The sequence below is a fragment of the Dasypus novemcinctus genome, chromosome 21 (genome assembly GCF_030445035.2).
Source record: "Dasypus novemcinctus isolate mDasNov1 chromosome 21, mDasNov1.1.hap2, whole genome shotgun sequence".
In the NCBI taxonomy this organism is placed as follows: domain Eukaryota; kingdom Metazoa; phylum Chordata; class Mammalia; order Cingulata; family Dasypodidae; genus Dasypus; species Dasypus novemcinctus.
In genome coordinates, this window is record NC_080693.1 from 8,957,217 (window position 1) to 8,983,756 (window position 26,540).

The 26,540-nt window shown below is 40.7% G+C and overlaps 1 protein-coding gene across 3 annotated transcripts in view; it reads right to left on the bottom strand.

Moving 5' to 3' along the window:
* Positions 1-3,221: 3,221 nt before the first annotated feature.
* LOC131274940 (protein IWS1 homolog) overlaps positions 3,222-26,540 on the bottom strand; it is a 40,637-nt gene continuing 17,318 nt past the window's right edge. For 2 of the 3 annotated variants that reach the window (XM_058283310.2, XM_058283308.2), the window contains 15 exons: positions 26,328-26,352; positions 21,549-21,704; positions 15,637-15,707; positions 15,155-15,179; positions 13,316-13,386; positions 12,842-12,869; positions 10,581-10,651; positions 10,132-10,156; positions 9,497-9,570; positions 9,017-9,041; positions 7,614-7,673; positions 5,753-5,841; positions 5,233-5,342; positions 5,061-5,155; positions 3,222-3,450 (listed from right to left, as the gene is read on the bottom strand). In XM_058283310.2, the coding sequence (XP_058139293.1) occupies positions 3,401-3,450; positions 5,061-5,155; positions 5,233-5,342; positions 5,753-5,841; positions 7,614-7,673; positions 9,017-9,041; positions 9,497-9,570; positions 10,132-10,156; positions 10,581-10,651; positions 12,842-12,869; positions 13,316-13,386; positions 15,155-15,179; positions 15,637-15,707; positions 21,549-21,609 (855 nt within the window). In that variant the 5' untranslated portion in view covers positions 21,610-21,704; positions 26,328-26,352 and the 3' untranslated portion in view covers positions 3,222-3,400. The remainder of the gene's footprint in view (positions 3,451-5,060; positions 5,156-5,232; positions 5,343-5,752; positions 5,842-7,613; positions 7,674-9,016; positions 9,042-9,496; positions 9,571-10,131; positions 10,157-10,580; positions 10,652-12,841; positions 12,870-13,315; positions 13,387-15,154; positions 15,180-15,636; positions 15,708-21,548; positions 21,705-26,327; positions 26,353-26,540) is intronic. The other variant, XM_058283309.2, reaches the window with a different exon arrangement.

Sequence of the window (26,540 nt, forward strand, 5' to 3'; positions counted from 1 at the left end):
ATGTGAATTTTACTGGTCACTATGTTGAGTAAATAGTCATACCCTTGTTCATGCTTAACTCAATGTAGATCCTATGATTTAGGGTATATAGAGGAGAGGACATGGTGAATTATTTATTCTTCCAGAGAGCACTCTTTCCTTCTGAGAACCCAAGACTGCACCCAGCCTAAATGAAAATTCCCCAAAGGAAAGACACAGTACTCTTCTCAGAGATATTCTCCATCTTTGCCTCTGAGTTCCCATAGAATTTCAAGAAAATGATGGCAGTCCATTAAGAGGGAGAATTAGAACCCCTTTTTCTGTGAACCCCAATATTCTTCAGAGTATCCCAGAAATTCCTACATATCTAAAGCAGCCAGATCATAACAAAGCCCTCCTCCTGTTCTATAAATTAATCAATCCCAATCTCACCATAAAGTTCTTTGTTTTGCATAGTCTAGCCACTTGCTGATGTCATGTAAATTGGAGCATCTGTTTTTCCATTTCTGTAAAAAAAAAAAAAAAAAAAAAAAAGTCGGTTGGGATGTTTATAACTATAATACCGAACCTGTAGTTCCCTGTGGGTAGTATTGGTATTAGAACGATATTTAGTCTTACCATCCATGAACAATGGATGTCTTGCCATTTGTTTAAGTCTTCTTCAGTTTCATTCAGGTATGACTGCTCCTGTTCAAGTGCTTTACGCTTTCAATAAATTCATTCCTAGATATTTTATTCGTTAGAGGGTAATGGAATGGATTTTTTAAAAAATTCGTTCTCGGACTTTTTTTTTTACCATACTATATAAGCAGAACTGACATTTGTATGTATATCTCATACAATGCAAGTTTACTTAATGTCTGTATTTGTTCCAGTAGTATTTTTGTGGGTTCTTGGGAATATCTACTTAAAGATTATGTCATCCGTGTATCAGGATAGCTTCCTTCTTCTGTTCCATTTTTCTCGCCCAATTCCTCTGGCTAGAACTTCCAGTACACTGCTGCATAGCAGTGATGAAAGTGAGCAAATTTATCTTGTCATGGCAAAACGTTCAGTATTTCACAATTGAATATAATGTTTGCAGTGGATTATATAGACGCAGCTGTGAAGAGAATGGAATGACTTCCACAAATGACCCTCCACTCAGTGAGCAGCAGAAAGTCCCCAGTTTATAGGAAGGCTGTGAATGCACTTCAGAAATCCTGGAATGTGAGTTAATTGTAGGAGACCTACATTTTTATGGTTTTGAAGAACGTAATTCTTAATAATGTACAAGTGTCCCACTTTCATAATAAGATCATGGTAGACTATGTCTGAAATGTCTTTTATGTATTCTTAAATTTTAAAATTCAGTAAACCATATTAAGTGAATTTTTCCTTTCTAGAAGTTATTTATAAAACATTACTTTTAATGGAGGAGAGACAAGTGTTAAGGACATCCTTGGAGACCATGGGAAATAGAACTATTACATTGGGGGATGCTGATGTATGTGTCTGATGATAAGTATAGGGCCATATGGTGGTAATATTGCAGACCTGATATGAATGACAGTGAACCTATGTCATTGTGACTCTAAAGCAACAGCATTTTTAAAAAAATTCACTGACTATGAACTGCCATTGCCAACACCAAATATGTATGAATATTGATTTAAAACTGGGGAGGAAATTAATAATTCTGAATTCAAATGACTCAAATACAAAGTATAAAAACAAAGAAATTTCCATGTAAAATAAATATAAGCAACTAAAATCTATATGATTATAGAAATAAAACACAGGTACATAGGCAAATATAATTCAGAAAGGAAATACAACAGAAGATATCTAATATAAAATCCCTTACAGATAAATAATTTTCAACCTATATGGACATTTATAGAAAACGACTAGATTTTGGCAATGTGGTAATAGATGTTTCGCTTCAAGTAAAGAGTATATATGAAAAGGAATATTCACTAGTCAGATGAAGAAAGAAAATGATAGGTGCAATAGAGGTGATGAGAGTAAAAGTCCCATGTTTAAGAGAGGTAGAATTGAAGCATCTGGAAATACCAGGAAGAAAGATTTTGTACTTTAAAAAATTTCATAAAAAATCTAGGAAGACACACTTATCTCTGTTCCTGGGAAAGCTAATTTGAATTGCACTTCTATAATTCTTTCTAATTACATGAATACGAAGAAAAAAAATCACATTATTTTTATGTAACAAAGTAATTTAGTAGGGAGAAACGGAATACAGAGTAACCACAATAAATGCATGAAAGACCGTCTTCATTATGTATATTATGTCCTGAAAAACGCTTTCACAGAAGTAGATAAAAGGTATTTAGAAAATGAGACAATACATGATAAGATGTCATAAATTAAAAATAGAAAATCAAAAAACAATTGGGATGACATCAGAAAATAAGAAAAATATCAGTTCAAAATTGAAATGTAATGCATAATAAATAGAATGACCAGAAATGGTTAAGTAGAAAGCAAAAGGAAAAGCAGATAGTGTTGAAAAGAAATTTTGTGGAGAATGTAAAAGATTTGGAGGAAAAAAGGAAAAGAATGAAGAATGGCATAGTTGGTCTAATATCTGAACACTGCAGTGTCTGAACCAGAAATCAAAGCAAAGACTTGAAAGAAATGCTAAAAATTACAATTTGTTTTTTTCTCTGGAAGGAAATTCATTGAAGCTGCGTGTCAGAAGTGCATGCTGTGCACTGACTCGGAAGGACTAAAAGCAAGGGATATTCTAGGAAAATTAACCAGGTTAACAAAAATGTGAAAACATTTACACTCATATTATGTGAAGGAATTAGAATCTCATCAGTGTTTTGGAGAACAAGATTTTGTGCCAGATACAAATGGGGTAACGTTTGTGGAATGAAATGTGAATCATGGTTTTATACACAGCAACACTGAAATGTAAGTGAAAAAGGCCCTGAAATTCAAGTTATCCTGCTAGACACCAAGATGAGTATTTTTGGCATGACCCATCCCAGGTGACTGAACATAGTTCAGTAAATGAAATTTCAAAAACCCATTGACAGGAGGACTTATGATAAGCTGTCAGTTTCCAGTTATTTTTTCAACTAACACTTAATGAAGATTCCATGAGTGAGTGTATCACCTTGGTGGGAGCCAATACAGAGACCAGATATTATAATTCATATAAGCTCTAATATTGTTTAGGGTACTTATCAGTATATTTCTTTACTTATTACATAAAGAATAAGAAATGTAAGTAGTAAAGGTACAAAAACTGTTTAATATGACATAAAATTAAAAGTAAAACCTATTTCTAAGACTTCATCTAAGTCTTTGGATTAAAAACTAAAGTGCCACTTAGTTGTTCATTCACAATGGAGTAGAAGGGTGAGCACATAAGTGTCTCCAAGCACCATAAGATCTCCAGTTCTACTCAGCTTCAGGCTGAGGCCTCCAGCTCAGCATCCTTGTAGCAGTCAGTTGTAGGATCTGCAACACAAATACGGGATCTGGAATCACTGGGGAGGCACAGAGGTGGTAGGAGCTTAAGGTTTCCCTGAGGTGGTTTGCAGGACTCAAAAGTTACCTCAGACCAACCCCAGAGAGGTGATCTTTGGTCCATGATATCCCAGGAGCCAGATCCAGAGGGACTGAATTCCTACTGCTGCTGTCTGCAGAAGGTGCTGTCTACGACTAAGAGTGTCTCTAAATTTCCAGGCAAAGGGCTGTGACCTGACTGCTAGATTGGGCACCTTTCAAGTGAATGTCCTCTGAAGAACAACACTGATGCAGAGGAAAAGGTGGGCTCGAGTCCTCTAGAAAGAAAAGGCAGAGTCCCATCTCCCTGGGGCAGGCGAGGGGCAGGAATTCTGAAGGGAGAGGCATGGAAGTGATAACCTTGCTCCCTCCACCCTGGTCCTCAACAGCATCCAGTGGTGAAAGCCTCAGATAAAAAAGGGACAGATTCTTGGAGTGCTTTCCCTATTTAACAGTGTCATTCTAAATCAAACACTGAGCTTACTGTGCAATCCGTTTTAATATAAAGTGACTGCGATGCCAAAATCATATATTTTCTTACATTAAGATATTCCAACATGTAAGTGTTACAAAACACTCATCATAATCTAATAAGAGTTATTACTTAAATGCTATAAAATAAATAAGGAGACTTAAGTAACATGTAATCCTCTCTGATTTTCTCATTCCTAGCAAGCCCTGCAGGGAGATTTCCTTTGTGCTTTGTGTTTGTTTGAATTCTACATACATGAATAAATTGTAAAGAAGTACAGCTTGAGAAAATGAGTGTGAGCTGAAGTGGGATGTGGAAGGAAACTACAGAGGCTTAGAACCCCAAGGCTTGGGCAGCAGTGACTCAGGTCCCACTGAGGTAGAAAACAGGGCCTCAATAGCTACCCTGTTTGCCTGAGAGTGACCCCACTGTTCTGGGTTCTGGATTGAATAATGGGCAGCCATAAACTCATGCTTTCATCCTCACCTGCACACCTATGGATGCAAAATCATCTGTGAATAGGGTCGTCAGAGATCTTACTAGTGAAGGGGAGGCCGACCTGCATCTGGGTGACCTTAATCCTATATGCTTGGAGTCCTTCCAAAGAGAGGAAGACTAGACAAATTCAGAGCAGGAGCCCCGGGAGACAGATGAAGACAGATGATCAGCTGATGGAGGCAGAGGTTGAGTTATGTGTTGCTGGCAGCATCAGGGAAAGCATCATCATGCTGACACCTAGATTTTGCGTCTCATCTCCTAAACTGAGTGTCAATTCCTGTGTTTGCCCCAGTTAATCACTGATATCAGATAAAGCAGCCCTGGCAAACTAACACAGGCTAATTCACCCTTTCCCTATGAGAACTGGTGGCACTCTAGGTTACTACTCCACAGTGTACACCACACTCAGAAAGAAAGACAGGAGGATTTGGCAGGCCTTAGTGGATTGGGAGGGCAAACTTTGGTCCTGAAGAGGGCTAGAGCCCTCCTACAAATTAAGGAGCTAAGGGAAGGCATAGCTGATCAGCTTTAGGGCTCACATGGAAAGCACTTCTACTCACAGGGAGAGGTTCTCAGGGCACCCTTCACTTGCCTGTGCTCATGTTCCCCATCAGATTCCTATCTCCGCCTCCATATTCACACACAGTTGTAGGCACTCCGGCAAGCTCCTCATGAACGCTGAATTTCCTGAAGTGGCAAAGAAAGTTAGTGCACATGAACTTGTTTCCCTTCCCTCTTCATCCTACCCACTACTCCACACTAACATGTCTTCTTCCTCTTCTTCCTCTCTTTTTACATCGTTGATTCCTTCTGTGCATTCTCGGAAAAGAAGGTTGATGTCAACAGACTCCTCCTCCTCCAAGAGTGTAGGCAGCTGCAGGGTAGAGAACACACTTGCTTTTCCAGAGCCATATGTGGAGGAACACGGCAGTGAAGGGAGAGTCCATCCCAGAAAAAACTTCCCAGGGGCCAACCCCACATGATGTGGGCCAATGCTTCAGACTTCAGCACAACTTCTTGCCTGGGCCATTCAGGGACACACCAGTTGATGTATGGTGCATAGTAGGGTTGGAAATCCATGCAATGTTAAAATGCAGTAGGTGAAGAAGGTGGAGAAACATTTTAAAAACATTGTCAATTGTATAACCTCACCTTCCTGGAGGCTACCAGGACCTTTGAGATGACAATTGTAAAAGGAGGGGGAAAGAGAAGAGCTACAAAGAAATGTTTACAAAGAAGAAACAGGAAGATTTTAAAATTAGGCAAGAAGAGGAAATAAATTACATGCATATTGCCATTCTCTACGTCTGACTCTTCTGAGTCCGAGAAAAACGCCTCTGAGTGTACCATTGCGGTGACCGTGATAGGGTGACCTTGCAAAAGGAAAGGAGAAAGTTAGGATTCAGGGGAGATTTAGAGCCCCTATTGTCTTTGTCATACCGTGACCTGAGCTTGGCACCCAATTCTGTCTGTATCACTCCCAACTTTCTTTGGGCCTCGATAGCGTCTCCTGTGCCCTGTGTGGTTGGCCTAATGTCAACAGGGTCCGTTTACTAGACCTCACATACTATAACTTTGGGGAGGAATGCCCATTTCCTCCTTGTCCTCAAAGAAGGCAGTCATATTCTCTATGTCTTGCTAAGCATGTTGTTGATTTCCTTTCCATCATCTTGCCTCAGGACCTCCCTGCCTCTCTTCTCTCTCCCAATACTGCTTATTTCCTTGATTCTTGTCTTCCATTCACATTGTTCTTCCTTATGAGAACATAGGGGAATGATCAAGCGTATCATGCCACCCTCTCCATTCAATGGATTGGCCTATTACCAATTCAACCAATGCCAGATGCAACGCTCAGGATCTGGAGTTGAATCAGATCTTGTGGAAGAGAGCTACCACCAACCCCCAAAATCAAGTGGTTTTTGAAGTGTCTGTTATGGCTTTAGGTGTGAAGCAAACATTCTGTCCTCTCAACATCTCCATAGGTTCCAAAAAAAAAAAAAAAAAAACGATTTAGAGAGGATTAACAGGAAATTAGACGTAAAGTAACTTGTCCACATTCCCTTATCTTGCAAGTGTGTTAATAGCCTTGTGTAGAATGTGTGGCCATTTAAATGAATTCAGCCTTCTAGGTTCCATCAAGCCTTCTTAGGCCTGGGTACCTTGGGTGCTTTGAGAAGCCTGTGGAAAGGCACAGGGAGAGAAAGGAATATTGCTTGAGAAACAGGGCATTGCTGACCATAGCACTGAATTCAAAGAGCAGGAGGAAACCTGTGGCCCTGCTGCCAAGAGGCTCTGATTTGGGCATACTCAATTCCAGAGCACCAGCTCAGTAGGACTCTGAGAGCCAGTGTGTGAAACAAGTCAGTGGCCCGTTCACACAAGTCCTCAGAAAGCCTGCTGGGCTTTGCAAGCTCTTCTGGGGCAACTAGAATCAAACCATTCTCAGATGTAATTAAATTTAGGTTTCCAAACTACATTGGCATTTTGGATTTGGGTTGGAAGTGCAAAATAGTAGTGAGTTCAAGAATTTGCTTTAGCCACGCCTCTCAAGGACACAGGTACAGGCTAAGCTCAGAGAAAATGTTCTTCCTGGCTTCCAACCCATGGTTAACCTTTAAAGCAGGATCCACAGTAAGGATGGAACATGAAGAAAGTAAAACTAGATCTAAAATTGCACGGGATGAGGCCTTACTTCTCAAGTGCCATCTGGCACTAGCTAAAAACACTTTGTCCCAGGTCCAGGTGACAACCTGAGAGGTTGTGTCCCAACAGACCCGCTCCATTGAAGTTCAACACTTAAATCCAAACCACAATCTCTTGTATCAGTTACTATGGGAGGCTAAGCAAAGGAAACAAAAGTTTTGTTGTCAGACTGTTGAGAAGACATGAAAAAACTAATCCGTGGGAAGTTAATTAAAAAAAAAATACATGGAAATTTCATTTAACACGCAACACACACAAAGCTCACGGTCATTATATCTCCTACTTTTATGTTATTGAAAACGAAAAGATGGAAGCAGGCCTTCATAAGTATTTCCTATACTTTCTAATATCATGCCCCCTTCCATAGACTCGAAGGCACCAGGTATAACTACTGATCTTGGTATCTTCTCCATTGGATCCTTCCTTGAGAATTGTAACCTACCTGGATTGTCGTCGTCGTCATCGCTGCTAGTGGAGTCATACTTGCGGTCCGCAAGCCAGTCTTTAGGAAAACAAAGATCCGCAGGGACGTTATTAAGGATTGGGCCACTCCCATCCCTCCCTTCTTCCTTGAGACCTTGCTGGCTACCATAGGAAAACCCAGCTCTCTACCCTGGGTTCTAAGACCTTCCTGGGCCCCTCTGGAGCCTGAGGCCTTAGCAAGAATTTGCAAAGTGCTTGCAAGTGAGGGAGAGGAGGGGAAGGTATCAGCTCTCAACTTCTCACTCCCTTATTTAGCTGGAAAATAGAGCACGGACCTCCAATCTTGTCACCCTGAAATTATGACTCTTTGGGCATGCTCTGTCTTAGATGAGTTCAAAGCACAGACCTAGTGCTAGACTCTGGGCTGCTGCCTTGGGGAGCATTTTGTGAGGATGAACATGTTCCCTTCTGCATCATCCCTACCACAGCTACCAGCACAAATGGGCGTTGGGCTTTAGCAAAACTGCAAAAACTAGAATCTGCTCTAGATGCCCTGGCTGTGTGAACTAAAATGACAAATGTTGACAAATTCGTAGGAGAACTTTAGAGACTCTGCCAGGCAGAAGAGGCTTGAAGAAAACGTGTGGATTAGGAGTCAAAGCACCTAAAATCTCAAGTTCTTTGGTCTGTATTCATTAAATGTCCAGTTCTGAAGATTTTCTTTCACCTTCTCGAAACTTCCCTGTCTCATATGTTAATGAAGGGACATGTATGTCTGCCTTTCTTTCATCCTGACCATTCAAAATGCTATGAGGTATAAGTAAAGCCTTACAAAGAGGAGAGATTTATGATTAAGCCAAGACATATTATTACATCCCAGAAAGAAGGGTCCTGTACCACATTTCAGTCCCTGTAGAGCTTCGTGAAAATTGTCTTTGATGTTGATGGATTATTCTTGAGTTATTGCGGTATACTTGACATATTGTAAGCCACACTAATTTAGGACATAATTTGATAATATTTGAAGAGATATTGATGGGATTTTTTACAAAGAAAGTTGACACTAGTCATTGTGCTGTTTGGTGTGTGAAAAATCCAGAAGACACATTAAAGACTCACATTTGTACGCATGCCCATTGAGAATCAAAACGTGTATCCTGAGAATCACATCACAAACATACACATGTAAACACACACCACTTTCATGCAGACAAACACATGCCAACTAATCAGTACTCGACTTCTTAAGAAAGACAACCCTAGTTCTTACCTGGAATGTCCATTTCATTCACCACACCCAAATCCTCATTCCCTCAAGGAGGTTGTCATCAGGAACCTCTTTAAACTCAATTGACAAGGGAGGCTCATGTTTTTTAATATCTGGACTTTTTCTCAGCAAGTGTATGACTTCAGAATACTTACCATTGTTGCTTGCTCTTGGGATTGGCTGCAATTTTACAGAGAAGATAATGCCGTAAGAATCAGAACTTAATCTATAGTGCTCCAAGAGGCCTGTGTCCTCTTGGAGACTTCAGAATACAAGAGGGAAAGAATGAAGTTAAGGAAAACCAAAAGCAGGTGTAAAGCATGAACAGTCCTGGATGATGCATCTCTCAAGTACATTTTGATTACTAAGTACAAAATTCTTAATTCCAGGTGAAAAAATTTCTGCTAAAGAATGTCCTCCTGCCATATAGTTTATAACCTGATGCTGTCATTTATGATTGCCCCCTTTAAACTGGGATTAGCTCCTAAAAGATGCCCACTGAACACTGACCCACCAAGCATTTGAACCTCTCATCTATATTGTACGTGGTCAAATTTTCATAACTGAATTGGATGAGAAATGAAAGAAACCAAGAATGCAATGGTTCTATCTCAGATAAAGAAAGTTGGCCTTACCTTGGTGTAAGTAAATGGAGTGTGCTCTATGGCCTCGGCACTTAGGAGTTCCTCCAGCAGGCCCTCAGGGGGAGCTAGGAAGACAGAGAGTTAGCATCAGTACATTGGGGTAGTTGCTCTGGGTTCAGTCAAGAAGCATTGCTTGACTTGGACGAGGGACTAGAATAACAAGGAGGCAGGTATTCAGCAAGACTAAGTGAGCTGCTAAGGAGTGGAAGGAGGGCAACAGGGAGGAGCAGTAACACAAAGGGACGCAGTCCTTGGCACTGTAGCTAAAGACGTCCCAAAGCACCATAAAAGGAACCTGCAAAGGTACTAAAAAAGAGGATGTTGTTCAATGACAGTTTCTTACCACTCCTCCTGCCCATTTTGAAGCCCACTGTTATTGTTGAACTTTGAACATTTAAATACACGTAAAGTGTGCAACTATCATGGGATATGAACAAAAACCCAATCCACCTAAGGGGAACACAACTGCTAAAAGTACTGTACAATGTGGCCATTTTTCTCTATTTCTTATGCCCACATGGAAGGTAAAATCAGATTGCTTTCCACAGTAAAGAAAGCATGAAACTCCTAGTTTAAATCATCTAGATGTTTTTAAAAAAGAAGTAAAGTGATGCCAAAATACATACCATTTTCACTTACTCCTGAAGCCACCTACAATTAGAGAAATGAAGACACTCTGAGGACTGGAGCAGGCTGTATAGTGTTTGCACAGTTGGGTTACTCTGTTGCTGCCTTTAGAAAACTAGATGGGAAACAGGGGTTGAGATGAAGGCCCAAAAAGTAATTGTAACAGACACTTGTGGAAAGGCACAGCATTTCCTCTTTTATGCATCTCTCCCATCTATTGAGGAGGAAACCTAGCCCTGTAATGTAGAGGGGACTCCTTGAAGACCCTCTTGAAGCAGAGATGTTAGTAAAGGGTTCCAAATAAACACTCTTCTGACTCAGGAAATTGCAGGCATCATCTATAATTATTTGGTCTGATTTTCATATCTGAACTCAATTGGCAAATAAAAGAAAGGAAAAAAACTTAAAATCAGCAATTTGACATCAGAGAAAGAATGGGTGACCATACCTTGGAATTTGATGGAACCTCCTCATCTTCCCTCTCACTGGGGGACTCATCCAGCAGGCCCTTAGGGGTTCCTGGGAGGACACAGAGTAAATGTCAATACATTGGGCAGTGTTCATGGGTTACTCAGGGACCTACCCTGACACTGCAATGGGCAAGAAAATAGGGACCTGAGGGGTAATAAGTCTGTAAAAATATATTGGTGGAAGAAGGATGGTAAAGGAGAAGAGGAACAGGAAAAAAAAAAAGAGAGAAATGAAGACTTTGTGTCTGTGTACCTAAAGGCAACCAAATTCAACATGATATATTCAATCTAAAAATAGTATTAAACAGATGGTATTACTTACAGAGCTCCATCACTTTTCCTTCCTGTTTTTTATAATAGTTGTGTTTTTATTATTTTCTTTAAGATTTACTTTTTATTTCTCTCCCCTTCCTCCTTACCGCCCCCCCCCCCCCAGTTGTCTGCTTTCTGTGTCCATTCGTTTTGTGTTTTTCTGGGTCCACTTATATTCTTGTCAGCAGCACTGGGAACCTGTGTCTCTCTGTTATGTCATCTTGTTGCGTCAGCTGTCCATGTGTGTGGAGCCATTCCTGGGCAGGCTGCGCTTCTTTCATGCTGCGCGGCTTTCCTTATGGGGCACACTCCTTGTGTGTGGGGCTTCCCTGTGTGGGGGACAACCCTGCATGGCACTGCTCTCCTTGTGCGCATCAGCACTGCGTGTGGGCCAGCTCATCGCACGGGTCAGGAGGCCCTGGGTGTGAACCCTAGAACTCCCACGTGGTAGGTGGACACTCTGTCCGTTGAGACAAAATCTGCTTCCCCCTTCCTGTTTTGAATCTAGACAAGTTGTCAATGCCCTTTTGAACTTTCCAAGGTCATTTCCATCTCCACTAATGCAAAGTGCTCCTACTACAATACTAATCTGTTGTATAGTGTTTTATTTATTCATTTATTGGTTGACTGGATTTAATTCTAGACAAGGTATTCTTTTGTATTGAGTCACTAACACGTGTCACAAAGATAATTATAGGGTTTGTCATAATACTCATGGACTACCGTCTAAAAGTACCCAATGTTCACCATGTGATATTTTCCCTTCATCTTCCTTTCCATTACCATGTTTTTGTATTCATTGCATGATGTGACTCTCCATGCTTATATGATCCATCCCACAGTGGGAGAGTTAGTTAGGATCGACTGAGGGTTGAGCATGAATCTCTATGCTAGCTATAAGGGAAACTTGAAATACGAATGATGAACATGAACCTAATGGCTAAGAGGGAATTTTTGAGTTCTTACTCATTACTCTTCCTCAAATGAGTAGCTCACAGAATGATCTTTTTTTTTTTTAATGGCTTATGGTGATAATGTTATTAAATAGATGAAAATCTCTCCTTGTCTGTCTGCTTGGGCCATGTGCTGAGCTGTGAACCAGTACTGGCAGTGATTGGCAAGCTTGTCCTACTAAAACCTCACGAGTCTGAGAGTCTGTGAGTTTACCAGCAACATGTGGGGCTCTCTCTGTGTTTTCCACACTAATAACTGTGAATAAGTATCTTGTACAATGCACCTGCTAACCTGTGTTATGTGACCCCTGTGAATATCTAATACGTGAGTGTCATGTTTAGGAAATGCCTAGGGCACATACATATATATAGGCAGTGGAAATTCCTTCATTGTCACTAGTGACCCATACCTGTGATTAGGTAATATTCAGTAGTTCAGAATAGTAGTATAGGGATTACATGCCTCACTCCAAATCTTGTCTCTACAACGTAGGAATTTGAAATCTCGGGTCATTAATTTACGCCCCTCGGAACCTGGCTGTAAGGGATAGGGAGAGTTTACATAATTCCAGGAATGATTCTAGTGAGATGTTTACAGGTTATTGTATGCAATATGTGCTGTGGTGATGTGATGGTGTTTCAGAAAAGTTTCAATGACAGTTGTCCTGTGTATGTTGGACGCTTCACTTAGGGAAACACACAGCAATGCCCCAACACACACCTTCTCAATCCCTCCAATAGGCTCGCTCATACACACTCCATGACTGCCATAGACACAAATCCATACAAGTGAAGTGAATACATCTACTGGGAGAACAATAGAGCATGACCATATTCCTTATCAGGAGGAATTAATGTTTAATGTGTAACCATACCTCAGAAAATCCCACCAGTAACTGGAACCACCTTGGCTTTCCAGGCAAACCTAGGATCTAATTCAAAATTACCTAAATTCAGTAATTCTAGATACATACCAGCAGTTTGACTTTCTCCTGGGGCCACCTGCAATTAGAGAAAACCTTATGAGGATCAGATCATGTTTTGGCTGTTTGCAAAGGATTTTTGCTTGATTTGCAGCATTAGAAATTCAGGTGTGAAATAGGGGTCAAGCAAACCTGATGAGCAGGTGTAGCAGACACACCAAGAAAGGCATGAGCTTTTCCTGGACGCACATTTGTTAAATTCAATTTGTGTGGCGATTACAAATTCTTAATCCAAGGAGAACAAAATTGTAGCTGAGCAAAAGCCTACTTTGTCAACTTCTGCTCCCCTTTGTGGTTGATCTCTTCAATGTTGGATCAGTTAGAAGAGGCCCCACGTGATGCTTCCCACCCCAAGGAAATGGAATATTTCATCGAATATGTTCATGATCAGGTATCCTCATCTGAAATCAATTCTAATGGAAGAGACCAAAAAATCAACTTTAGATCAATGACTAGTAAGCTCACCTTGGCTTTAAATGGGACCTCTTCATCCTCTTGATCACTTGGAAGTGCCCCCATCAGTTGTTCCTGGTCTTCTAGGGTGACACAGAGTAACTCATCACATTGGTGTGTTTCTCATAAATTTCAAAGTAAATTTATAGTCTTGGACAAGATTCTTAACTGTGTAGAGGAGGTAGTTTATCAAGCATGCTGAGAACTGCTGTGGGACCATCGTCCATCATGAAGGAAGGATGCAAAGAGAGCAGCCAGAAAGAAACAAAAATATATATCCCTAGCTCTGAAGCAAATATCAGCCTAAACCTTCTGACCATACCCAGTGTACAAATGGCACTGAAAAACATGCTATGATTCAATGCCTGAGTCCCATCATCCCTCCTCTTTGTAGTATATCTCAACATAAGTGCCAGTATCTTCTGGACAACTCCAAATGAATTCAATCTCCATGCCACATATATAGACACGGCATTTACCATTTGTTCTACAGAAATTTGTCACTTGATTAGAAGCAAAGTTTTCTGGTGGTCTGGATTCCATTCCATGTAATGCATTCTCTTGCATTTATTCACTAACCCATTGGGATAAAGATAACATATCACAGAAGATTGGGAGTACTAAAATCTTACCATTTAAATAGTAACACTTATTAATCAGATGGTTTTACTTCCAGTCTTTCTTTTCCACACCAAGTGTGGGTAGCCATTGAAATATTGAATGATATTGAAATATCACTGGCCATCAAATATGGGATAGCCATTATGTAGGGACATATAGATTGAGTGTCAGCACCCACAAATGCAACTCTTTAGGAATGTTTCCACAAGGGGTTTGGACACCAGGTTAAGAACCAAGATGTATCTGCATTCTTATTTTTCAAAGACCATCTCGTGGGACTCGTGATTTGAGTGCCTATCGTGTCCTTTGGGATGATGCTGTCATATGTACTAAATTGTCCTCCCGATGCCTGTCTGCTTTGGGTAAGCTCCTGAGCTGTGACCTCAATCCAGTTATCATGGATCATGCCATCCTATGTGATGCCTCATGACTCAGAATTTGGAGCTGCTCATTACCATGTATGCTTACTGTGTCCTTTGAGCACTAATAACTATATCAAAGTCTGTGGTGGTCAGCACAGGTAGTTGGCCTAGGTCATGTGAACACTGAGGCTACTTTATAATGATGGGCAGTTTTGGTCTCTTTGTGGGCTCATGTAATTCTGGGGTATGCATCTATACAGATGCTGTAACTCCCTTGTATGGTTTCTGGTAAGCATATGGCTGAGTGGCAAGGTCAGGTCTGTAACTCAAGGTATGATGACATGTGACTAGGTTCCCATTTAGGACCTTCCCTTTAGCAGTGCCAGAGCTTGGGATGTTCACCTTTGCCCTCAGTTTTCCATCTGTGTTGTGGTCATAGAAAGCAAACCCCAGATCCAGCTTTGGTGAGTGTGGAACAAGTTCATGTACATAGAACATGCAGTGGTGATGGGGTATACTTGAGAAAACTGTCCCTGTTGTCCCTGGTAATTGTCCAGTCTAAATGGGATATAACATCTGGGAAACTGCTCATGGTTGCCCCCATATATGCACACACACAAAGTCAAAATTACACCACAGAAACTCACACTAGACTCCCCAAACCCCCATGCATGCAAAGCCTGCACAACCTAAAGAGACCACAGACCAAACCACAGACTGTAGTAACAAGGGCAGATTCCCTTCACAGAAACCATTTCCTCATCACCATGATGCTTTGTCCAGGATGTCCCCAGCTGAAAGTTTTCTGGAAGTTCCTTATTTCACCTCTATTTTACCCTCAGAAGTGGGATTAGCACAGAATACCTACCGTTTTCACTTTCTCTGGAGTTCCCCTGCAATTGCAAAAAAGAAAACACTATGAGGATCCTAGGATGTTGAGTAGCATCTTCTCAGGTATTGGTGATTTTATGAAAACTGATGGGAAGCATTTGTAAAGTCAAAGGCCCCATAAATAAACATGGAAAATACATTAGGAATGGCTCAATTGTTGCCTGATGGATATGAATTTCCAGACCACTTTGATGGGAGTTACAAAAGTTTGAATCCAAGCAGAATACTGGTGCCGAGGCAAAAGCCCACTACCGTATGCTATAGAACCTGGTGCTTCAATTTCTAATGCCTTCTTTATCAGGGCACTTTTGGAAAGAGAAGCCTTCCAAATATCCTTTCCCCTGACCAGTGGGTGATATCTATAATTCACACCGTCATATATTATGATATTTACTCAATTGAAAAGGACAAATAGGAGAAAGGAGTATTTCTATCTTAGACCAAAACAGATGACCTTACCTCAACATTAGGTGGAACCACTTCATCCTCCCTGTCACGAAGAGGGTCCTCCACCAGGTCTTCCAGGGGAGCTAAGGGGACACAGAGTAACAGTCAGTACAGTGGGGTGTGGCTGATATTATTCAGGGATCTTTGCTTGACCCAGACAGGGGCTTACAATGTGCAGGTCCGGGTGGTCAGGAAACATGGACTGTGGAGTTACCCAGACACACTTCATGGAAGAAGGAGACCAAAGAGAGGAAGCATGGGCATCAGAAATAGGATTCTTGGTTTTGTAGCTAAAGAGAGCCTAAACCAAAGTGAAATAGCTCACGAACAAGCGGTACTAAAATGTACAATATGATACAGTGATATGGTTCCAACTCTTATGCGACCCATTCTGAAATCCAGCAAAATTGCCAGAATCTCATTGACATCATGAGATACTGCTTCATACTCACAGATCTTTGTTGACTTTGAGTTTCTCATTTGTTCTACAGGATTTTTAAAAATTTTCAACAAGTTAACATCTACATAACATGTAATTTGCCAGTTTACCCATTTTTATCTATACAATTAATTTATTACCATCAATTAATTACATGTCCAATGTTGTGTTACCATCCCATCAAACATTCAATTCCAAATTTTCTCATTACCTGAAACAGAAACTCTGTAGCCATTAACCAATGAGACGAATCTATCTCCTTAGCCCTGGTAATAAAGTCTAATCTCCTTTTCTTTCTCTGAATTTTCTTTTTCTTATATTTCAAAGAAGTACATCGAAACAGTATCTTTCTTTCATATCTTCCTTATTTCCTCAGTATAATGTTTTAAAGTATCATGCATATAGTAGGGTGCATCAGAACTTCTTTACTTTGTGTGGCCCATCCCATTCTATGGATATGCTTTTGTTTTTTTTTTACTGATTCCCATATTGATGGACACTTGGGTGGTTTGAAACTTTTGGCCATTCTGAATGATGCGGCAACAAACACTGAGTTTTCACATACCTATTTGTGTCCCCTCTTTTAAGTTAAATTCTTTTCATATATAGACCTAGTTGTTAGATTGCTGGTCCCATGGTAATCCTGTGTTTATCTCAATGAGGGATTGCCAAACTATTTCCCAATGTGGCTGATCCATTTTACATTCCTTCCACCAATGTATGGGCCTTCCAGTTGATTCACAGCCTCCCTTGTATTTTTTATTTTTCATTTTATTTCCTCTTAAAAACATTAGCTACCCTACTGGATATAAGGGGCACCTCATTGTGGTTTTGATTGGCATTTCGTTGAGGATTAATTATATTGAGTATCATTTCTTGTGCTTATTATCAATTTGCATATATTCTTTCAAGATACATCTACTCAAGACTCAGCTAGTTTCCAACCCAGAAACTAAGTAAAAACCAAGTTTACCTGCTTTGCTTAACAACAGCTACATTATTCACGTATCATCTCCCTTTTGAATGAATCTGACAAAGATGGCAAAGATCCTATTGTTGACAGCCTAAGTGTAATGACTGTTCTTCTGAATGAATGAGTTTCCTGACTGTTAACAGAGACCCAGTCAAGTGAGATGAACGGCAATTACAAATGATAGTGGTCTTATCTATTGTGAAGTCCTTTGTCCCAAAATGCATAAAAACATCACTTTGGATTATGTTTTACCTTAATTATAAGTGTCTCAATTGATATATTTGCCAAGGCATGGAATGAACCATAACTTAACCTTGAATAGAGTTCTGAGTGAAGAAGAATTAGGAGACCTTTATAGTGACCCCAATGTTGGCAGCACCTAAATGGGAATATATTTCTTTGCTGTGCTGTATGTGTGTTTGTGTGGGGTGGAGTGGAGAAAGGCGGGATGGAGAAAGGATTGGGAGAGGAGTGTTTAGGAGAGGTATAATAAGACACTGACCAATATTTTACCAGGAAGCACTCCTGTGCAGTGCCTACACGATGACTGAAACAGTGATTAAGGCATCTAGGAAATGGGTAATTTTCAAATGACACTTGAAGTAAATGACAAAATAATTTTATGTGTAAGACACTAAGTGTTTATCATAAAGTTCCAATTCTTTGAGTAATTCTCAAAGAAAGAAAAATGAAAAGGTATCAGAAAAAAATGTAAATACCAAAGCATTTGCAACAAAGTTTTCAGGAACTCAAAAGGGGAAAAGAAATAAAATTAAACCTCCCCAGAAACATGAAACATTTCCCTAGCCAGAGAGCACATTGATGTAGAAAAAGGCATGTAATACCATTCCCAAGCTCCCTTATCCAATCAGCCAGTGTCCCTGTAAAATGAGAAGGGACACAGAAAGAAACAGTAAAGGGAGAAGGCTATATGAATGTGGAGGCAGAGGCTGGACTCATGCAGCTACATGCCATGGATCACCAAAGATTGCCACCCTCCACCAAAAGAGAGGGAAAGCCAAAGGAGAACTCTTCCCCTAGGGCCTCCAGAGGGAGCATGGTGCTGTGACACATTGATTCCAGACTTCTGCACTCCAGAGCTGTAGAAGAACACATTTCTAGGTCTTATTCTTTCCTTTTGCTATTATGTGGCCAAGATTTTGGTACTTTGTATGGCAGCCCTGGAAAATGAATATAGTACCCTTCACGATATGGAAGGCTCCATACAAATGACCACCACTGCTGATTCACAGCCAGTTTCTTTCAACTAATAATTGACACATGCAAGGACGTGAGTGTTCTGCACACCTCAGGACGATCTCAAGGACTGCCATAGAAAACAATGCTTCAAGCAGGGGTGCTGCTGTGGGCTCTAGAGACATCTGGACACTTGAGGCCTTTCAGCCAAACTCAGGAAATTGGCACCACATGGGTGGGCCTTACCTTAGAATATATGATAGCCAGTCTCCCTGGTGTATCAGAGTTAGGCTCATTTCCTACACACGGTTTTTCTGCCCATGTATTTGAACCTATACTTATCACTATATCCATTTTTAGATGTATGTCCCAGAGACTTAAATCTGCAGTGTGTTCATATGCCAGTGGAGCCCTGAATCTCAGCAGAGTTGCAGCCAACACCTACTCTCCAGTTCCTCAGATTCACCCAGGATAAGTAACAAAAGAAGGATGATGGACAACGCCCATCCCAAAAGACAGAGAGTATCTAGCACTGCAAGCAACAGTGTTTCCTCCATCTGCCCCATAGGACCTAACACCCATCTTAATCAGAAGTAGCGTGGGCATAAGCATTCCAAAATCCTCAAGATTGAGGAATGAACACCCATAAGAGGAAAATGTAAATATGGACCAAAGTAGACTGATTATTACTCTAGGACTAGAAGTCCTTTCCACATTGATGGAAAGACAGTGATCACCGCGGTTTCTGTGGGGAAGCACAGGGAAGAAAAGGTGTAACATGGGGCATTTTTGGCATATTGGAATTGTTCCACATGGCATTGCAATGACAGATACAGGCCAGTATACATTTTGTCAAAACCTGTAAAATTGTGCAGGGCATAGTGTAAACTGTAATGCCAACTATAGACCGTGGTTAGTAACACGTTAGTAATAGTGATGTATTTGTTCATCAATTGTCAAAATATATCACAATAATGAAATATGTTGTTAAATGTGTAAAATGTGAGCAGATGAGGTGGGGTATATGGGAATCCCTATATTTACAAATAACTTTCATGTGATCTAAAACTTCTTTAAAAATGAAGAACATGTGAGTACTATAGGTAAAGCCCTTAGAAAGGTTGTGGTACAGTGTCACTTTCACATGAATGTTCAATTAGTAAATCTGAAAGGATGTGCAAAAATTTAACAGTTGGTACTTAATGACAGAACCTAGAGGAGTACAGAAAATGGAGGGAAAGTCAATCAAATTTCAATATACAGTTTTTCATATACTTTTATTTGTCTACAAGTACATTATTTTTTGTTGTTATCTCTTTTTTTATTCATTTTTTAAAAAATATTACATTAAAAAAATATGAAGTCCCATTCAACCCCACCGCCCCCACCCCCCACTCCCCCCACAGCAACACTGTCTCCCATCATCATGACACATCCATTGCATTTGGCAAGTACATCTCTGGGCATCGTTGCACCTCATGGTCAACGGTCCACATCACAGCCCATACTCTTCCACGTTCCATCCAGTGGGCCCTGGGGGGATCTACAATGTCCCGTAATTGTCCGTGAAGCACCACCCAGGACAACTCCAAGTCCCGAAAACGCCTCCACATCTCATCTCTTCCTCCCATTCCCCGTACCCAGCAGCCACCATGGCCACTTTTCCCACACCAATGCCACATTTTCTCTGTGGACATTGGATTGGTTGTGTCCATTGCACTTCTATGTCAAGAGGGGGCTTAGATTCCACATGGATACTGGATGCCATCCTCCTGCTTTCAGTTGTAGGCACTCTAGGCTCCATGGTGTGGTGGTTGACATTCTTCAACTCCATGTTAGCTGAGTGGGGTAAGTCCAATAAATCAGAGTGTAGGAGTTGACGTCTGTTGAGGTTCAGGGCGTGGCTATCATATTGTCAGTCCAGAGATTCAAATCCCCTAGATATATCTTAAACCCCAGCACCAACTACAATTCCAGTAAAGTAGCATGAAAGTCTTGTGAAATTGTTGTTATCTTATGCAAAAAACCTACTCTCTGAAATTCTTGAATACAACAATGATTTCCCTTTTTTTTGGGTACATATTTGGAAATCCAGGGAGGGCAGAGTGCTGAGTTCTGTTTGTTATCTTTGCTGTCTGGGGCCTCAATGGGAAGTCTCACTGGCTGCACACAACTCGGAAACATGTGGGTAAACTTCACCCATGTCTGTGTTCAGAAGCAATGCTTTGATGTGAAGCCTCTGTGCGACCTCTCCATGTATCTATTAAGGCAACACCCCACTTCCCAATACCAAATCTAGTTAGTTTCCTAGTGTTTCCATAATAAATTGCCACAAATTGGGTGGGTTGAGAACAGAAACTTATTCCCTCACAGATCTAGGGACAAAAACTCCAAAACCATCGTGTCCATAGCACCACTCTCTGTCTCTCTGAGGAGCCTAGCCAGGAATCACTCCTTGACTCTTCTGGCTTCAGGTGGCTCCAGGTGCCCTGGCTTATGGCAGCACAACTCCAGTCTCTTCTTCCATCTTCACATGGCCTCCTTCTCCCAGTGTTGGTCCATCTTCACACAGCTTTCTCATGTCTCTTACCTTCTTATAAGTGCTCTCTAGTCATAGAATATTAACACCCACCCTTAATTCAATAGACCTCATCTTAATCACATCTGCAAATACATTATTTCCAAATGAGTCCACCACACACAGTTACCAAGGATTTCTGAATGTAATTTGTGGGACACAATAAAACACCTGAATTTTTGTCACGGGAGTTACATGACAATATGCCTTTGTCAAAATGCACAGAGGAGTAGATAGGAAGCATGACTCTCCAGAACAATGTACTGGTGCTGTCCCTTTAATTGTACACACATCCATAATAATGAGAGGGGTCAACAGGGGAAACAGTGCTGGGTCTGCACTGGAAGGATGGCAGGGAAACATGTAGGAACTTTTTGTACTCTCTGCTCAATTTTTATGTGAACCTAAAATTCCTCTAACAATTTATATCATTTTTATAACAATCTCACAGCACTTTTTTGAAGTCAACTCTTTCAGCTAAAGTTCATAAATAGATTAATGACCAAACATTACCTTGAAATGCTGTGTACCAGTAAACACAAACCGACTTTTGTCAGTGCATCTTTCACTATGTGGTTGTGGTGCTATCTACTAACACGATTAATAAAGTTGTCAAACATGAATTTTAAAAAAAGATGGTGTCTTAGCCTTTGTGTAGGTTTTTCCTCAGTAGGGAACACTAAATAAACCACAGGCAACATTACTGAGGCAATACAATGATTGCAATTCCACTGTACCTTCCAAAGAAGAAGAGTTGCTTGGGGACATTTGACGGCCCTTCCTCTTCCTTGGCCACATGGTGATTTTGCGACGTCTGACAGACTGGGAATGGCGGGCAGTAGACTTTTTGGATTGAGTAGCACATTTTCTTTTTTTATACTTGAGACATGAACCTGGGAAATGCATTCACAATAGAAATATCAGTTGACATGTTATTGACAGTTGAGCATAGGAAATCTTTAATGAATGATTTAGAGTTCAAACTATCATCCTCTCATTAAGGAGCTTCCCAGAAGACCCCATTGGGTCTAATTTTGGTTTCAAAAGATGTTGTAGTTTTGTGTTGTTCACTTTAGACACTCAATAGACAGATGCAGGATGCCTTTTTGTAGATGGGACAGCATAGGAAAGCAGCAAAGCACAGTGGCCAAAGTATGTGTGCTAGTATCAACTGGGTTCAAATACCATTTAGAGGCCACCCAAGCCAGGTTATAGCTTGTAAATTTTCTGGGTTCAGTTTTCAGCACTGTCATTTGAAAACTTTAATAAGATCTACTTAATTGTGCATATTATGAAACTGAAAGAATGAGTAATTGCAAGCAAAGCCTTAAGAAAAGTGCCCAATACGTCATAAAAGACTTAGAAGAGCTCAATTGTTAAAAGTTGGGAGGAATAAGCAAGTATTCTACTAGTGCTTTCCTCCAGAGAGGGTGGCTCAGGACATCATCAAGGCTCAGGACAGGGGAGGCGTGACACTGACTTTCAGCCCTACATGGGTGTGATGCTTTAGAGCTCCTGGAGAACATGCGCACTGTCCTGTCAACCCCAAATGAGTCCTTTGTGTTCACAACATTGCTGAGTGAAGGATTTGGGTCAGGAAATGTAAGCACTACTCCAACTTGGCAAATTCCAGGGGTTCCAAGTTCCCTCCCAGGAGCCGTGGACAAAGGCCAGCCAAGTACTTGATTCCAGGGAAGAGAATGGCTCAAATCCTCACCCTACTGTCTGCCTAAAAGTTAATTCTCTGATGCAGAATATGACTCAGGTTCCCCCAAATGGAGTTCCTCTGAAGGACCAGGGACTCTTGTGGACATCCTACCCCAAACTATTCACACTGTCAGCTGCCTTGTGCAAGACTTCCTGGGGGTCAGCTAACCACTCCTGATGACCAGTCATCAGCTTGGCTACCATGGTGGCTCAGAACCCAGGATTTTCACAAATAACTGCCCAGGGCAGCTCTGCAAAGCACTAGCTCCCTTCAACCAGTGAAGCCTGAATAAGCAGTGAGGAAGGAGAGAGTCCCATCCCTAGACATAGCTTAGAATCCCCATCTAGGGATTTGCTCAGCAACCCGGGCCTGCATTCCTTTGGGTCCCACGCTCTGATCAATTAAGGGATTTCCCTTCTACTCCCTCTCCCAGGCTGCCCTCAGAAACCTGCATCCTCTGCTATCGTCCCACAGAAATCCTGCCAGGAAATCCCAGGTACTTTCCTTTGCAATCTCTGGTCCAAAATGCAGACGTTTTCCACGCTTTCAGCACGTGTATTCAGAAGAATGTTCTTTCTGTAATTTCCCTTTCCCATCTTTGTCTTTCTGGAGTTTGGTATCGAGATTCTCTTGATTTGATGAAAGAGTGTCCCTCTATCTATTCTTTGCAAGTGTGTTCTGCTTTGGCATTATGTCTTTATGAATATTGTGTGGTAAACATAGGAAGCCACTGGGACCTGGAGATAACTTTTGTGGGCATGCTTACTTTTTGTATTTCTTTTTTCTAAACATGAATGCTTATTGTAATGGTTGTGAAGTACACAAATGCACTTCACAGGGCTTGGTGGTTCATATAAACACACGTGTTGTGAACACCCTGACCTACACTCAGAATGTGTCCAGCCCCTGGCGGCCTATCGTTTGCTCCTTCCTGTCAGTAGCCCCCAGCAATTACCACTATTCTGACCATGATCACCGTCATTTAGAGTTCTCTCTTTTTCACACCCTATCAATGGAAGCACACAGTATAAACTCTTTTGAGTACGGCTGGATGTTATATCTGAATATTGTGGGAATTCCAAGCTGTTGCTGTGTGAATCAACATTTGCTATTTGGCATGCCAAGTAATTATATCACATTAGGACATAGCACAATAAGTGTATTCCTTCTACATTTTATACACTGTATTGTTTCCCTGAATGACTGCTCAGGATCAAACTGTTGCAAATGAGTCTTTGCAGGCCTTTGTGTGGACAATTGCATTCGTGCCTCATTCATGGCCCTTAGATTATACAGAACAAGGACAGGGCCTGCTGGGTCACAGGTGCACATGCCTCTAATCCATACCAGAACACTGTTTTCCAGGTGAATGTAACAGCACCATCCCCACAGCATCATGGGTGAGTTTCTCCATGTGTGCACCCATTCTTGGTGTTGATCTTTATACCCAGGTCGTTCTGGCACATTTAAGAGGCACCCAGAGCATCCAGGATACAATTATCCCTTCTATACATCAATGCAATTGACATGTATTGTATAGGTGACACGTTCTGCAAAAGAACCTGTACTGTGGATGATTTGACAGGAGACAAATATCAAAACTTTTTAGTTCTTTTTTTTTTTTTTTTTTTTTTTGCCTTTTAATATCTTGGAGAATGAGATATTCAAGTTAAAAGTTTTCATTGCATTTGTTTCCCGGCAAAAATATGAAATGAAAACACCTATCTGTACTTTGAATATGTTTTTGTCATACAGGGTATAGTCTTATAAGTAACACTACAAACAAACCATGCAAAGAAATCAATTCTGTGATGTACTTCAAAACCTGGCAAAAGTTTTCTGTGAAGATAGACAGTTCACTAATGCAAAAGGCTGTTAAAAGGAATCCTTCCATTTAAGTTAAGCATTTATTTATATAGTCATGCTTCATAACCACTGAAGCACCTTAAAAGTCTTAAGTGAGTTGTTATGAGGAAAAAACCCTAAAGAAAATCAATATTTGATATAAAACAGAAAGAAGAAAGCGGGTCATTAGTGACAACGCTGATTACAGGAGGGAATGAAAGAAGGAGGGAGGGAGAGAGGGACAAAGGAAGGAAGGAAGGGAGGGAGAGAGGGAGGGAGGAAAGAAGGGAGGGAGGAAGGAAGGAAGGAAATAATGGAAAGGTTCAGGAACAAATGAGAAGCAGATTCCTTGGATTTCCAGCTAAGGATTCCTAAAGTGTCTTACAAATGGTAAATCTACAAATGCACAAATAGTAATGTGTTCATTATGACACAACCTGCATCCCATAACACCATGTGTTTTGAAGCACAGCTTAACTACCTTTAAAACCATTTCACCTTCCGCAGGTCCATTTATGCTGCCTCTCCATTTGTTGTCCCTTTTATGGAAGTTTACAGTTTATTTAGGGTCTGGATTATTGAATCCTGGGCACAGTATTTTGTGTATTTATTCAGTAATCTGTTGACATATAGGAAATCCAATTTTGAAATTTAAAATGTTGAAATCCTAACATTTAAGATAACTCTTTTTGCTATTGTGTTTTCCTTCTCAACTTAAAAAATTGTTTGTATTTATAGAAGTTGTAGATTATGTAAATGTTACATAATAACAAATTCCTCTTTTATTCCATGTGTGTATTCATGAGTGAGCTGGTGCTTGATCTGTGATGGCACTAAGCAGCCCACACTGGAGAATTCATTAAGGAGATAGGCATGGGTTGAGCACAGAGGATCTCTAACCAGGCGCACAAGACAGTTCAATAAGGGTGACCTGGGCTAATAACTGAGGGAAATTTTGAGTTCTTACCTTCCGCTGTACATACAACTCATGGCTTGCAAGACTGGCACATTTCTTGGGCTACTGGCAATAATGTTAGCAAATACACTAAAAGAATCTCCTGATTTTAATCAGATACTGGCCAGGTAATGACGAGTCACCCAAATCTAAGAGATATTGTCTTTGTTTCCCTACATAGTGACTTTGAACTCTCAGATATGTGACTGGACAAATGCATGTGAAATTAGCAGTATGGTAATTTGAGAGGTAATCTGGGTTATGTGACACTGGCAAAAATCTTATACTGATGAGCAGTGGTTGAAAACTCGGTAGGCTTGAAAACTTTCAAGTACATGCATAGATGCTAATGTTGTCCAATTTTCCCATGTACATTGTTTGATATCCCCATGTCTGAGCTTTAAATGCACGTTCAGTTTCAATATTGGAGCCTCATGCCTGGGTACAGAACCTGGCTCTGAGTCTTAGGCTCTAGTGAGATTGTTGACATGTGTCTCTGTGCCTCTGTATTCCAGCTGAGGTGTCAGTATTTTAAACCCCTGCATGACATATGGCTGTGATGAGGATTTAATAAGTTACTGTATGTAAACTGTGCACTGGTCAGAAGGAATTATTTTCTTGGTAGAGTTGACAATGTTGATTTACCTGTGTAAACAGGAACACTGTCTAGTATGAATAAATACAAGCACACAGACACACACACATTCAGATTCACAGTTACACAACACAGACTTACTCATTGCCATGCCTCAACTACAATCAATAGTAATCCACACTACCCAAGGGCAACCCAGCTGCTTCCAGAAACATGATCAAAGTTGAGGAAACATGATCAAGGTTCTTTCCCTTGAGATCAGTTTCTCTCACACCATCCCCAATTCTCACTCCCACCAGGAATTGGGAATTATCCCAATTATCCCCACCTAAGCCATCATGGAAAGCCAACCTATTCATCTAGATTTCTATTATTTTCTATCCTCAGCCATTCAGTGATTCCAGAATACACACCTTGTTCTCTTGTTCTTGAGGCTACCTGTAATGAAAGAAAAGAAAGCATGTGAGAATCAGATTAGGCTGGGTATTGTTTACACAGGTCTTTTGCTCTCTTAGTTGCTGTAGAAAACCAGATGGGAATCCACCGTTAAGTCAAAGAACAAAAAAGCAAAGTAGAGGACACCATTAGAAAAGGTGCAGACCCTCCCAGATTGTATTTCCTTCTAT